Source organism: Furipterus horrens, unplaced genomic scaffold (genome assembly GCF_987537825.1).
Source record: "Furipterus horrens unplaced genomic scaffold, mFurHor1.1.pri manual_scaffold_2, whole genome shotgun sequence".
In the NCBI taxonomy this organism is placed as follows: Eukaryota; Metazoa; Chordata; class Mammalia; order Chiroptera; family Furipteridae; genus Furipterus; species Furipterus horrens.
The window spans coordinates 124792663-124805752 of NW_028327172.1; the positions used below are offsets into that span (position 1 = coordinate 124792663).

General features: G+C 38.3%; 1 protein-coding gene across 1 annotated transcript in view; it reads right to left on the bottom strand.

The window, feature by feature from the left end:
* Nucleotides 1–4153: 4153 nt before the first annotated feature.
* Nucleotides 4154–13090, bottom strand: part of COL25A1 (collagen type XXV alpha 1 chain) — a 485787-nt gene continuing 476850 nt past the window's right edge. The window contains 5 exon segments of the mRNA XM_090267359.1: nucleotides 4154–4260; nucleotides 4263–4338; nucleotides 6812–6865; nucleotides 11323–11376; nucleotides 12972–13007. Coding sequence (XP_090123485.1) covers nucleotides 4154–4260; nucleotides 4263–4338; nucleotides 6812–6865; nucleotides 11323–11376; nucleotides 12972–13007 — 327 coding nt within the window.

Below are 13090 nucleotides of genomic sequence, written 5' to 3' on the forward strand. Positions count from 1 at the left end.
TCACTCTGCAGAGTCGCTGAAGGAGCTATTCATGCACATGCATGTAGTGTGTTTATCATGTAAAGCTTGGTCCAGAAGCACCACTTTACACCAATAGAGATGAATATGTAATAAACAAAGGAACTGCATGCAGGGAGGTAGGAAAGAGAAATACTGTACCAATTGGCAAGGGGCATCGAGCCCATCCAGGCCAGGCTGGCCTGGCTCCCCTTTTTCCCCCTTAATGCCACGGAATCCCTGTTTGTAAAGATTAACTCATAACGTTACTAACAAGAAATCATTTACGCACAAATTCTGCTAAAGAAATAAACACAATAAGAAAAGGCTGGGAGAGGAGCAACTCTGAAGTGGAAAGTAACATACAGTGAGGTTGGACGAGGCTTCACGAACAACAAGGGTTTGCCTGGGAACCGTGCCTATCCTGAGAGGTACAGAATCATGTTGGTTCCTCTTCAGATCCTGCATTCACATTGGATCAATACTTGCATGTTAAGAAATCAGGCAGAGCTGGTGGTCAGAGACAAGGTGTGAACATTCCAGAATAACCTGGCTTGGATCCTTCTGGTACTTTGAAATCGATGTTAAATGACCCCAATTGGAACCCCTCTTGTTAAGGGTCCCTTCAGCGTACTCTTCTCCCAGCTTATTCTTTCACATGTGACATCTGGAGACAGAGTCCTATGAGTCAGACATACCAACGGGCAAGGTGCATCTAATCCAGGAGCACCCTGTTCTCCTTTCTCCCCTTTTGGCCCCTTTTTGCCTTTCTTTCCCTTTTCCCCCTGTGGATACAAGGGTTTAAATAAAAGACAGGTTTTATTGGAGAGGGAAATATGGTGATTCAAACATGATTTAGCCAATAAAAATCTGGAAGGACATTTACCACTGGTTTAGGTAAGGCATGATATAAAAATAACAGTGAGAATGGATTCTGGGCAACAACATGTGGCATTTTATTTAAGGTACCCATTAAGATGATAGAAGGAGACCTAAAAGGCCAACCCATCAGAAAGCAGTATGAGTGGTGACAGAGAGCCCAGCATAGTTGTCCTTTGGAATGAGGTGTTTCTGCCATGGATCTGGGGAGGGAGGTGCGTGTGTGTGTGTGTGTGTGTGTGTGTGTGTGTGTTGAATGAGGTGTTTCTGCCAGTGGCAGATGAAGTTCAGAGAAATAACGAATACTTTGACCAATTTTCAATACCTGTCAACTTCTCCCCGTCTCTCCTAATTTTGTAATGGATGAAAGCTACATTGAGCCAGAGGAAAAGAACATTAACAGCTTCCACCCACCATTTTTTATAGCTCTCATTAAAACATATTCAGTGTATTTAAATATGCTTTTATTTCTTTTAATGTTCTTTTTCAGGAAACTAATGAGCAAATATTTTCCTTATTAAGTCAGGTAAATAAATTTTAAAAGTGCTAATACTTCTCAGCAATACCAACTGGAGAAACAGACATCTTCTTTAATTCACTGTTATTAATCTCATGCCAGGTGTTCACAATGGTAAATGGGTTTCCAGTTTACTTACAAATGCAGGAAAAAAAAATTCTGTTTAGGAGGGAAAAAGCAGTTTGGACTCAGTTGAGCTAACACTAAAAATGAGGTAGGCGGGATAATTACATAGTGGGAATGTAGCCATGGAAATTAGTATTTAGGAATCAAGGTAAAGGTTGTGGAAATCTGCATGGATCAGAGGGATGGAGGAATTTAGGAAAGGAGGCAAAAGGAGGAGAAGGAAGGAATGCACCTCGGCTGTTTTACATTAACATAAATATCTGCATATTTATAGACAAGAAGTTGGTGAGTACAGAATACAAAATACAATACATATTAAATTAGCATATTCATTTTGCAATCAGGATGGCAGTTACGATAAAACTGAATAATTTCAGAGGCAAAACAACATGAATATTCAAAGTGAAAAGACATAGATGTAACAGAAATATATGAGATATGCATTCAAATTAATATATTCATTCTGACTGCATGAGCAAAAGCTCCTCCTTTATCTCCTCTGTGCCAAAAAGACTGCATTAGAAGGCTCAGACTCAGAAACACTTGGGTTTCTTTCATACTGGGGAAAGGGAAATTTTCTGTGGCTTAGTTGATCATGATTAAAGACAAAGACCTGCGAAGCCAGGGTGACATGAATGCAGGTGACAGGAGGTAAGCTGGGAGGAGCATTCAGGAGTAAATTGCTCACTCCTGCAAGATGAATAAACATTCTTCCTCAGCAAAAAACTTCAGGGCCATGGCATAAAATTGATTTAAACTTGTTTGTATGAGCTCTTTCCTCTCAGGAGGCAGTGGACTCTTCTTCACACAGGTGTGACTGATACTAGGTGTGTTAGGTGTTATTTAGAATTCACTTCATTGTTTGGTAAATCAACTCATATTAGTAATTCAACAGAAAAGTGTTGTCATATGAATGTTGACTGAACAGGTCATGGGAATAATTTTTCAGTAATATGTTGGTAAACTTCAAGCTTTATGGAAAATAGATAGTATTATACAAAGAATAATATATCAGTGTTATTATTAATCAACATAGTTTTGTAACAATTAGGGATTCCCTATGTAACACAAAACCACCTGTCCTTGTGGCTATGAGCACATAAAGGCTCCTACTAATATTTATCTCCCATGTCAAAGAATGATATACATACATAAAGTGTTAACATTTAGAATGTAATTTTCCTAAATATAAAACTTCTACACATGGAATCTGAAATACAGAAATATTTTGTAAGGGTGATTAACATTACTCCAAGGGTTAAGTTTGTAGCTTAATGTTTTCATAAGTTATAATACTGGTAATTTCTTCTTTGCTTAAAAGAGCATTACAATGAGTATCCTCCTTATGGTAACATACTTTTGAGTAAGGTTTTAGGCTCATACAATCCATTAGGTAAATGTAAAATCTATAATCTTTTAAGCACATATGCCTAGACCTAAAATACACAATTTACCTCAAAACATTTAGATTTTATAGTTAGAATTTATTATTCAGAATAAAAGAAGTATTTTTGCCTCGGTTTCCTTGTCTGTGTAATGGTTGGTGCACAAAATAGCACCAACCTCAGGGGGTTGTTAACAGGATTAAAAGATTTATCCATGTAATGTTAAGTACTCGGTAAGTGTAATGATATTGATAATGATGAAGGTGGTGGTGGTGCTTTTACATAATGGCTCACATGAGCTCTCTTACCAGTGGGAAGGTAAGTAATGTTTAAGGCTATGGGATAGATGGCAGTCTTCAGATGGTTCTTTCTTTGACACCGCTTCTTCAGCCTTGATTTCAACAGCTATGAACTTCACTCTTAATGATAATTTCTTTAACAATGAAGTTTTGAAAACTTCACTGTTGAAGAAAGCAGTGTGTTGTTAAGTAGATCAGGACATGAATTAATCTGAGAAATATAATTGTTTTAAATTTGAACTGTGAAAGTATAATTGCAGCCACTTTATGATTTTCACTATTCTATTGAGGTGCTCAATTTTTGTCTGCTTCTTTCGCTGTGTCCAGTGTAAAAAAATTACTCTTTAAAAATCGAAGCAAAGGGAAGACGAAAGAAAAAGTGATTTTGAAAACCCATAATCCAACTTTGACTTTCAGACATGAAACAAATTTGGCCTGATTTTGGCTCCTATGGACCCTGTAGCTGATGGTCCTGAGATAGAACCTAAACAGGACCTCATAAAACACACCGATATCTTCCTTTAAAAATATCTGCAGCATCTAACAGCAGCAAGTCCTAGTTCCTGCCTAATAGACTCACTGGGGCTTATTAGTCACGCTGCTTCTATTTTCTAATAAAAAAATCCAGATACAGAACATACCTTCTGTCTGCACTGGGAACGTTGTGTAGGTATTGTAACTGAGGTACGGGCTTTATCGTGTTAGACGAGCTCTGCCAGAAAACCACTACAGACTTGTGCTATTTCAGTTTACATTAATGAGCAATAAATGGTTTTCTTTCATTTTCAAGAATCCCTGAACATTACATCTTTCAACACATTGGTGTCAAATAGATGAGAAATTTTAGCTCAGCTATCTGGGGATTGAATGTTTTTCTTCTATACTAGACAGTGCTCTTATGTCTAGTGGTATAGCCTTCTTCATTCTCTGTGAAGGCCTGATTCCTTAGATCAAGCATCAGTGTGTTTTTGGAGCGCAGGATGGAGAGAGATTAAATGTAGGAAAGAACCACACAGGTTGAACAGCAAAGCAGACAGCATGAAAAAGATCAAGCAGGCACGTGCTGGGATGGAGAGGTCACCTTTTCTCCCTTTTCTCCTAGATCACCCTTCTCGCCTCGTGGACCAGGGAAGCCCTACAGGATAAAAAGCAAACCAAGGAGATCTACTGATGTAACTGTGGCAAAATCGAATTCAAAAAAATAAATTAAAAAGTTCACATTTCTGAATGTAGATATAAGGAAAAATGGCAAGCCCAACAGTCTCAAAACTGAGGTAAAATAGCACTTAGAAATAGTAGTTTACTAACATGTCAATTATCTATATACTACAGGGTTTTTGCCTTTTCTCCTTGGAAATGTTTGGTGGAGAGAATATCAGGATTCTAGTTTGAACCCTGGCAAGTTCACTGCTTTGTGTGGCTTTGTGCAATTCACTTACCTCAGCATTTTAGTGCCTTGCCCATTAATGGGGGCCAATGATATCTACACGGAACTGTTGGTGTGAGCATTAAATGTGATGATATAAAGTACCAGAATTACATCTGCACCTACCAGGTGCTCAATAAACAATAAGTACTATTGTTTTTGTTGTCGTTATTACTCACACAATACAGGACAAGCAGTGTTCATTTCAAGAGGCATTTACTTTTGAAAGTCTCTATATTTATAGAATTATAAGATATACAGGGACTTCATGCTAACGGAAAAAAATTGCATTAGAGCTTTGAGAATAGATATAATACACCATTATCTAAGGGTGGTGTGTGAAAGATACTTTAATTTTATGCATATCTCAAAATAAGTGGTTCAACTGCAAATGTTGAGAGTGTCCCTAATTTGGGAAGGAATTTGAAGTGGCAGTATCAACGGTCAGTTATGAATTTTCTACCAGATAATTATTTTTTTTCTTTTATGTTTATTTTATGCAAACACTTGTAGTGCATTTTATGTTGCTGTCTATATGCACAGCAACAGATGTTGTATGCATAACTATGTGCACAGAAACAATAAGTGTTCTTGCTGCTAATGATGATGGAGACCATCAGCATCTATTACAATAGGAAGATGTTCATTGCACATATTACTTACATCAAGACCAGGCTCTCCATCTTTCCCCTGCCAAAGAACCACAGTAGCTCCATTAGTGTTCTTAGGTTTCATGAATAGGTTATTGTTTTATTTAAGGCTGCCTAGACATGCAATACTAGTATTATATTAGAGCTACTTCAAAAATGTGAAAAAAGATTCTATTGATTAGTAATATATATTTCTTTCATGAAATCAAATGAAGTGACTGTCATGAGGCATGAAAAGTTTTTCTTATATATTGGGTTAAATAGTTTGTTATTTTGCTTAAGTTGAATTCTTGGTATCTAAGTTATCAATCCAGGAGTAAGATGAAAGGAAAAATAGTTTAGTTGATTTAAAAACACACCAGCACTAATAAAGTATGCAAATCAATGCTACTTTAATTTTATAACTTAATAGTTAGCTTGTAAATGAGTAAAAAATGTGGAAACTTTATTGTTAAATACAGTTTGAATTCGGCTAGATGTGCACCTTGTCTACAAATATTGAGGGAGTGAAGGCCACATTTTAAACACTGTTGTTAAGTAAGCTTTGCAAGTGAATGATCCCCAAATACAGGAGTCATAAGACTGTTGTGCAAGGACAATAAATGTACTCCCATGGTTCAGATTACCGGGGCAATGACCCTAACATGTCATACAATGGATCCACCCAAAGTTACTGAGAGGGTGCTTTAATTTTTTCAGCTGAAATCTATTTCAAAATCAGTCTTCACTTGAAATCTATTTTAAGATCAGCCTCTTTTAGCATTGAAGTGATCACGGTTTATTTTGTCAGTTCATAAAAACTGAAAGTACAATGTATATGGAAGGTACACAGGATTTAAACACCGTAATAGAGCATATGCTTCTATTGTGGTCCTTCCCTACCCCATGGAATCATCCATAAGTGTCCTGAAGATAATGTTCTGAGCAGGCCTGAGGCCTCAATTTGAAGTCTGTGTAATTGAGAATTTTTAGAAGACAGAACACTATCCACATTTGATGTTTCAAAGATCCACTATCATCACAGTAACTTAAAGGGATCAGAGGCATCAAAGTCATCATACACATCAATGTGAGAAATTACTTTTATTAGCGAGAGTAGTTTCAGTGAGTAAGCTATGAGCACAGATCAAGCCTGCAGGAAGTTGTTTTAAATAAAGTTTCTACAACCACTTTTGGTATAGCGACCTTCCAAAGAAAGTGCCAATTAGGGGTGACCTGTCAGATGGTATAGAGACAGTGTCATCAGACAGTGCGACTCCTGCCTTCAGGTTAAAACTGTTCATCTCATGACAAGCTCTGATCCTCTCACTCTGGTGAAGTGTGAGGGCATGTGTCTGCATGTGAGTGGGAGAATACGATATGAATATGACCTATCTCTGGGAGACGTGGTGACATGGGGGTTGCAGAGCATCAGTGGATTGCTCATTGCTCCTGTAACATAATTAGTTGGCCCTGCAAGGGAAGGGTTAACCGTGCCAGTGACAGGTGATCTGTGCAGTGAAGGGGGAGGTGCACAAAGACAGAGAACTCACAGGCAGACCGTAGGGTCCTCTGGGTCCGGGCTCCCCCACAGCTCCCTTTTCACCCTGAAAGGAAAGGCAGAAAGTTCAAATCATACCCAAACACCAATATTCACACAAGTGCCCTAAAGGTCTGTGTATAAAGCCTTTATTTGGAGTATCATGATATCAAAGTTCCAAAGATTCAGGGTCTTTCAGCATTGCTGCCGATGATATAGTAAAAGTCATCTACATTAGACTATTTTACTAAATCACCTTTGAAAGAGGGGCTGGTTGTACAAGAGAACCGGCATATCCAGGATGCTGTACTTGGGCTATTTTGGTACTAGTGTGACACATTTAGTTGTTACTAATTACTTTCAGTTACTATTTTTTCAAAACTGTAAGAATGAAATATCTTATATTTTCTGTCAAACGTTTTTTCCTCAGCAAGGCCTTCCTTGACTACCCAGGCCTCACGGAGCTCACACCTTATGGAGCTTATACCACACGCTCCAGAAGACACCCAGGTTACAACCTGTGTATTCGTCACGGAGCCTGTCACTGGAATATTCACATAGGGTGCTGGGGCCTCTGGCTTGTGCCCTGCTGCACCCCCAAGGCCTGCAATAGTGTCTGCAATATCAGTAAATATCTGTTAATTAATAAATCCAGTCACATTAATACAGCCATGTATCTGTTTTGTTTCCTTTCTGAAAGAGGGTTTAAAAACTTTTATGTCTTCCACTAAATGCCTGATAGCCTTTATTGCTCTCTCTCCACATACCTGTTTAAATAGAAAAGCATGCCTTGGCTTAAAAGATGATCTTGAATGCTTATAAAGAATAAGTATAATTGGAGGTGTCCCATGAATATGAAATATAATTGTGATGACAGAGAAAGAGGTGTTCTGTATTTCAAGTTGAGTCCCCCTCTACCACCATCTCCAAAATTAACGTGTTTGTCAGGATTTAGCATGAAAACTTCAGGAGTCACAATGATGTTTACATGAGTGGCCAAACAGAAATATTACCTTCTTCTATCACACCCCTGAAGAAATTTAAAGGTTAGCAAACATTTTTCATGGATAAAATGCCAAGTTCAGCTGATAACTGTGAATGCAGATCCAAGTATTTTGTTGTGTTTCTCTATATTCCAGATTCCCATTGGAGCAAATTTCAAGTCCCTGTTAACATTTCTCTTTAATCTAAATTTAGGGATTGGTGGCTTAATTAGCACTGTCACCTAGAAACACATAAAGAATAGGGAGATTACTGAAAATAAGTATGATAAATGCTTTTGAACTTCTACTCATTATTGCTTTATGTTTATTACTGAAAGAATAGCAATTGCATTCAGGAAAGTGTCTGAGCTTTGAAAACAACAGATTTAAATTTGAATTTCAATTCTGCCACTAACTGGCTGTGTGGCCTTAGGGAACTTTCTTAACTTTCCTGTGCCTGAATTTCATTGGCTATAAAATAAGGATACATATTCTACAAAACTTATTCTGAAGACAAATGTGATTGTAAAATATGAAATTTCTTGTTGCCAAATAATATGTCCCATAAATAGTAGCTATCATTATTATTATACAATTAGAGGTCTTATTTTTAATTAAAAGGGGCTTGGCAACTCAAAGAGCACTTAATTCAAAATACATTTATTTCATTTTGATCTGGCAGTGTTATTTATGATTTTTAAAATGGAGATGGTGGTTGTGTGCTTGTGTGGGTGTGCGTAGTGGGAGGTGGGATGTGAAAGGAGGGTTCACATAACCTGGAGTAGATTTAATTTAAAAAACTCAACAGAGTAGAGTAGATTTAATTTGAAAAATCTCCGCAGATGATTTTTATATACCTATTCCCTCCTTTGACCGAGCACTGCGGCTTCATTTTGTTCTAAAAATGAATATACCATGGCTTATTTGAATTAAGCCATCACTAAAACATTTGTCTGTGGAAGTTCTCTTATAATTACTTTAAGCTAAGAACGACCATTCCATTCCTGTCACCAGTGACTGCTTCAGAAGTGGGTGCGAGGCATGGGGGACGTGAGCTGGGAAGCTAGGTAAAGGGGTCCTCACTGGCGGCACAGGGGGAGAAGTAGGTCTCTGTGTTCTCCGTGCTGCCTTCCTGGAGGGGAGGTCTAGAACCACCGCGACCAACTGGCCAGCGGTCAGAAGACAAAGGCAGTATATGGGAAGGGCACAGAATCAAAGCTGTGAGTCCCTCCTTTGAACATTTTGCTATATAGAACAGTAACTGTCTTTACTGTTTGAGGCACTTTGAGTCGGGGCTGTCACTTAGAGCTAAGAGCATCGTAATGGTTCCAGCTTGAAAACGTTGAGGAGTGAAATATTGACATGGGGATTGGAATGTGCAACTTCTTTTCCTGGATTAAATAATTCCAAACGTCCTTTTGAACCTCTCAAATTTAACATCCTCTACAGAGTTCCTAAGCAATTATAAGGCCAGATGAAGAAAACTGAAGGCAGCAACCATCAGGTGCCCGAAGAGCTGAACACTAATGTTGTCAGGCCTGTGTCTGATCAGTTCTGAATAAAATTGCCTGTCAAATGCTTGGCTTCCTTTGAGCTGATCTAATTTTATTCAGGCTCTTTCATTTGCATGTCTACACTACGGAATTATTCTAGAATGGCCCCCTTTCCTGATTCCTCCCGCTTTAAAATTTGAAGCTTTTCGAGAGAGTCCAGATGGCACCTCAATCAATTAACACCGAGAATCACACTCCAGTTCAGCACTTCGGGTGAGGGGCACTTAGAGAGTGCTGATACGTGATCCAGTTCAGATAGTTAGCATGCTGAGTAAATACAAGTGTAACACTTTACACTGCACACCATCTGACTTAAACTATGCCTTCAAAAATTCTTAGAGATTTCATTTGCTCTCCTGGTTAATTCTGCCCCAGGGCGGTGACCTGATACTCTTGTGACACTGGGGAGCTATCGGAAGTAGCAGCTGATTTACCAAATGGTAAACCCTCTTGAGCCCCTGGGTCATTCTGCCAAAAGATTACTTGAGATTTGCTGCTCCATGTTTAGTACATGTACTGAATTTCTTGATACAATGCTTGAGTGGTTCAGCAGTGAAGACGCTTCGCTTTTAAATATTTTTAATGACCTTGATCTTCGTAAGTCATTGGTTTGATCTTAGAAATAAGATCAAATAAAGATCAGATTATTTATTCCTTTAAGACTCACCTCTTTCAAGAAGCATTCTTGGACAAAGCAGCCTTCCTTATTGCTGTATGTACAGCCTGTACCTATTTGTATTCACTTTGGCCTCATTATCTGATTATTTGTTGCAGATTTTTTCCCCTCTGCAATTAGGTTGTAAACTCTTTTAGATCAGGGAAAACAGCTGCTTCCTTTACAGTACTGAATAAATATATTTAGTATTCTTAGTCAAAGATTATAGGATGAGGAATTAATTATAATGGTATTCAATTCACTGGAGCAAAAGAGACTTGACATAAAAGGGAGGGAAGAGTTTCTATTTCACATTAGAAGTACACTCTGTATTGTACATTGTAACATGTGATAAATATTTACTGAACGAGTGAATTCAATTTATAGAACATGGAATTGGAGTGTACGCCAAAGAAATCACTAGGTGGGCTTTCTATTTTAAAGTCAATTATCCCAGAATGATGAAACTCCATCTAGCTTTGAAAGACCACAAACTTGCACAATGAATTATGCCAACATTTTGAAGGCCTCACTATTAGGATAGTTTCCTTACATCCCATCCTGGATGCTGGGGAAACTGACGACACAATTCCCCTCAGACACAAACACTTCTACGTCTTCCAAAGTGAGGAAAAGAAAAAGTGGGAGGAAAATGGAGAAAGAGGGAGAGAGGTTCCAGACAGATGACCAGCTGCTGGTACAGCAGCACATTTTTTTGTGTCAGATATTTATCTTCTGCTCTTTTTTTTTTTTTTTTTCCTCAAGGATATGGAAACATGGCCTAGAAATAGAGAGGTTAGTGAAAGGTTTTTCTTTTATAATGCACTGAAATTATTTCCGTATGGTTGAAGAGAGACAGGCTATTCTTTCTTTCTCTCTTTTGTAAACAGGAGCATGTGTAATTGTGTGGAGGAGAATACTTTGGTTTTGTCATTTTCTTTAAAAAAAATTATGACTTACTCTCAATGAATATGGTAGCTTTATATAAAAGATTATCGACCAGAATATGTAGTTCTGGAAATTTTAGCCTCATTGACTTCTATTTACTGGATTAAGGCCAAATAAAAATATCTTCCTTATGGATTCAGAAGGAATGGTCTGAGCTATTTATTTAGCTATGTAAATGTATGCATTGTTTTCTATTAAGGCAGCCATATTCCACATTAATACTCTGTTGTTCTCTTCTCTCAGTGTGATGACTCTAAAAGAATTTAAGATGATATCTATTTTCATTTAATATTAGATGGCCCTTTGTTTCTTCTGGGAAATGAACAGTTCAGTTCAAGTTCTATTGTCTTTAGGTCACAGCTTAGTAACCTCAGGAGCAACTTACTCTTTCTCCTTTGGGACCTGCAGGGCCATGGGGTCCCATAGGGCCATCTGTACCCTAAAAGAAAGATTAAAAATAAAATAATATGAGACATACCCCAAGGGCTATAAGAAAAGCAGTTGTAATATGTCCTGGACCTTTCCTGGCTGAATGATGTCTGAGAATGTCGGTAAGACAACCCATCTCCATGCAAAGTGCTTTGTACTTGATTCTTTCAGGCCAGTAGTTTTCAAGAAACTCATGCAAAAGAAATGAAATGTATAACTGCATATTTCAATGAAAGGCACACACAGAAAGCTGTGTATCATTTAATTATATATTTTCTCCCTGACTAAATGGAACCTCTTCACTTTGCCCCCATAATCTTAACAGTAATGGTTTTTCCTCCACATCACTGCTTGTTCACATTCATTTTCCACCCACTGCCGCCCGCTTTCCTTGGCCATGGATGATCTGAAGCCTTGCATTCAGCTGTTTAAGAGGTTTGAACAGTTACACAAGTGGGAAAATATTAAATAAATGAGAACAGCATTCAAACCAAACTTTCTTCAGCTTGTTGGGAGCAGCCGGGAACTTAGAGGGAAGGAATTATTCTCACAGATTCTGTTGTGGTGGCTGAAGTCACTAGGCTTACAAAGCACAAACCAGGCAGCTGACGATTTAACGGCATACTTGCCTCTGGCCTCCTACTTTAGGATTAGGATTTCTGAGGCAGATGAGACAGCATCTGAATGAATATAGGAACCCTGGGGTCCAGGAAAAACAAAGGCTGCCTGAAGAAGGTTTTTAGAATCCAAGAGCTGAAATTTCTTTCTGATTCTTTAAAATGTAGCAAGCACTTCAATATATTTGTTCATTTTCTGGAAGACTATGTGTAGATTTGCAAAGAATTTATTTTAAAATTTGCAAATGAAACTATTCAGTACAAGTTTTTACAGTGTTTTTATTTCTGTCCAGTTCTTGTTTATTCTATCAGAGCCTTGTGATATGAAATAATTCAGGGTTTTACATTAGTAATTCTAATGTAGGTGAATTCTCGTCATCTTAAACGGGTCTTTTACTGCCTGAACTCAAAGTTCATCTTCAGAAGACTTGTAAATACTGAGTTTCTGTGGCTGAAATTTAAGAGCTGGAGCTGTTAAGAGCCAAAGAAAAGAGACAAAATGACAGAAGACAGACAAGTCATCTGGATCAACAAAGATTTGAAAGTTAGTTCCAATGAAGAGGTTACATTTCTAATATAAACATAAACATAAAAGGAAAAGCAAGTTAAAAAAATTCACATTATTTAAATCCCTTCAGAGGGCCTCTCTCATGGAATTACAGGAAATATCCATTGATTATGGGAAAATCTGTTGGATCTAAGACAATGATGCCAATCAGACTGGTCATTCCTCTCACCTAGCAAGCAATCCAAACCTGAGCCCCGCTTCAAAAACACATTCTGTAGGCGAGGCTGTGCGTCAGGTAGGGCTGCAGCCCATGCCCTGTTCACCTCTCCTTTTTCTGCCACTATCTGTGTCCACCTTCTCGTTTCGCCCCAGTCCTACGCACCCTCATCTTCCAATGAGAGCACATGAGTGGAGGGTGTGTCCTGAAGCCCAGGACTCATAGCCACAAACGCGCTGCAGCAAGACGAGGCACTGACTCACCCGGGCTCCTGGCTTTCCGTCTAAGCCAGATGCTCCCTGTGTGATTTGGTTGGTGGCAGGGTTGGTGGGTGTGACACGAATGACAAGAACAGAGATTAGTATGAGATACCAATGAACAA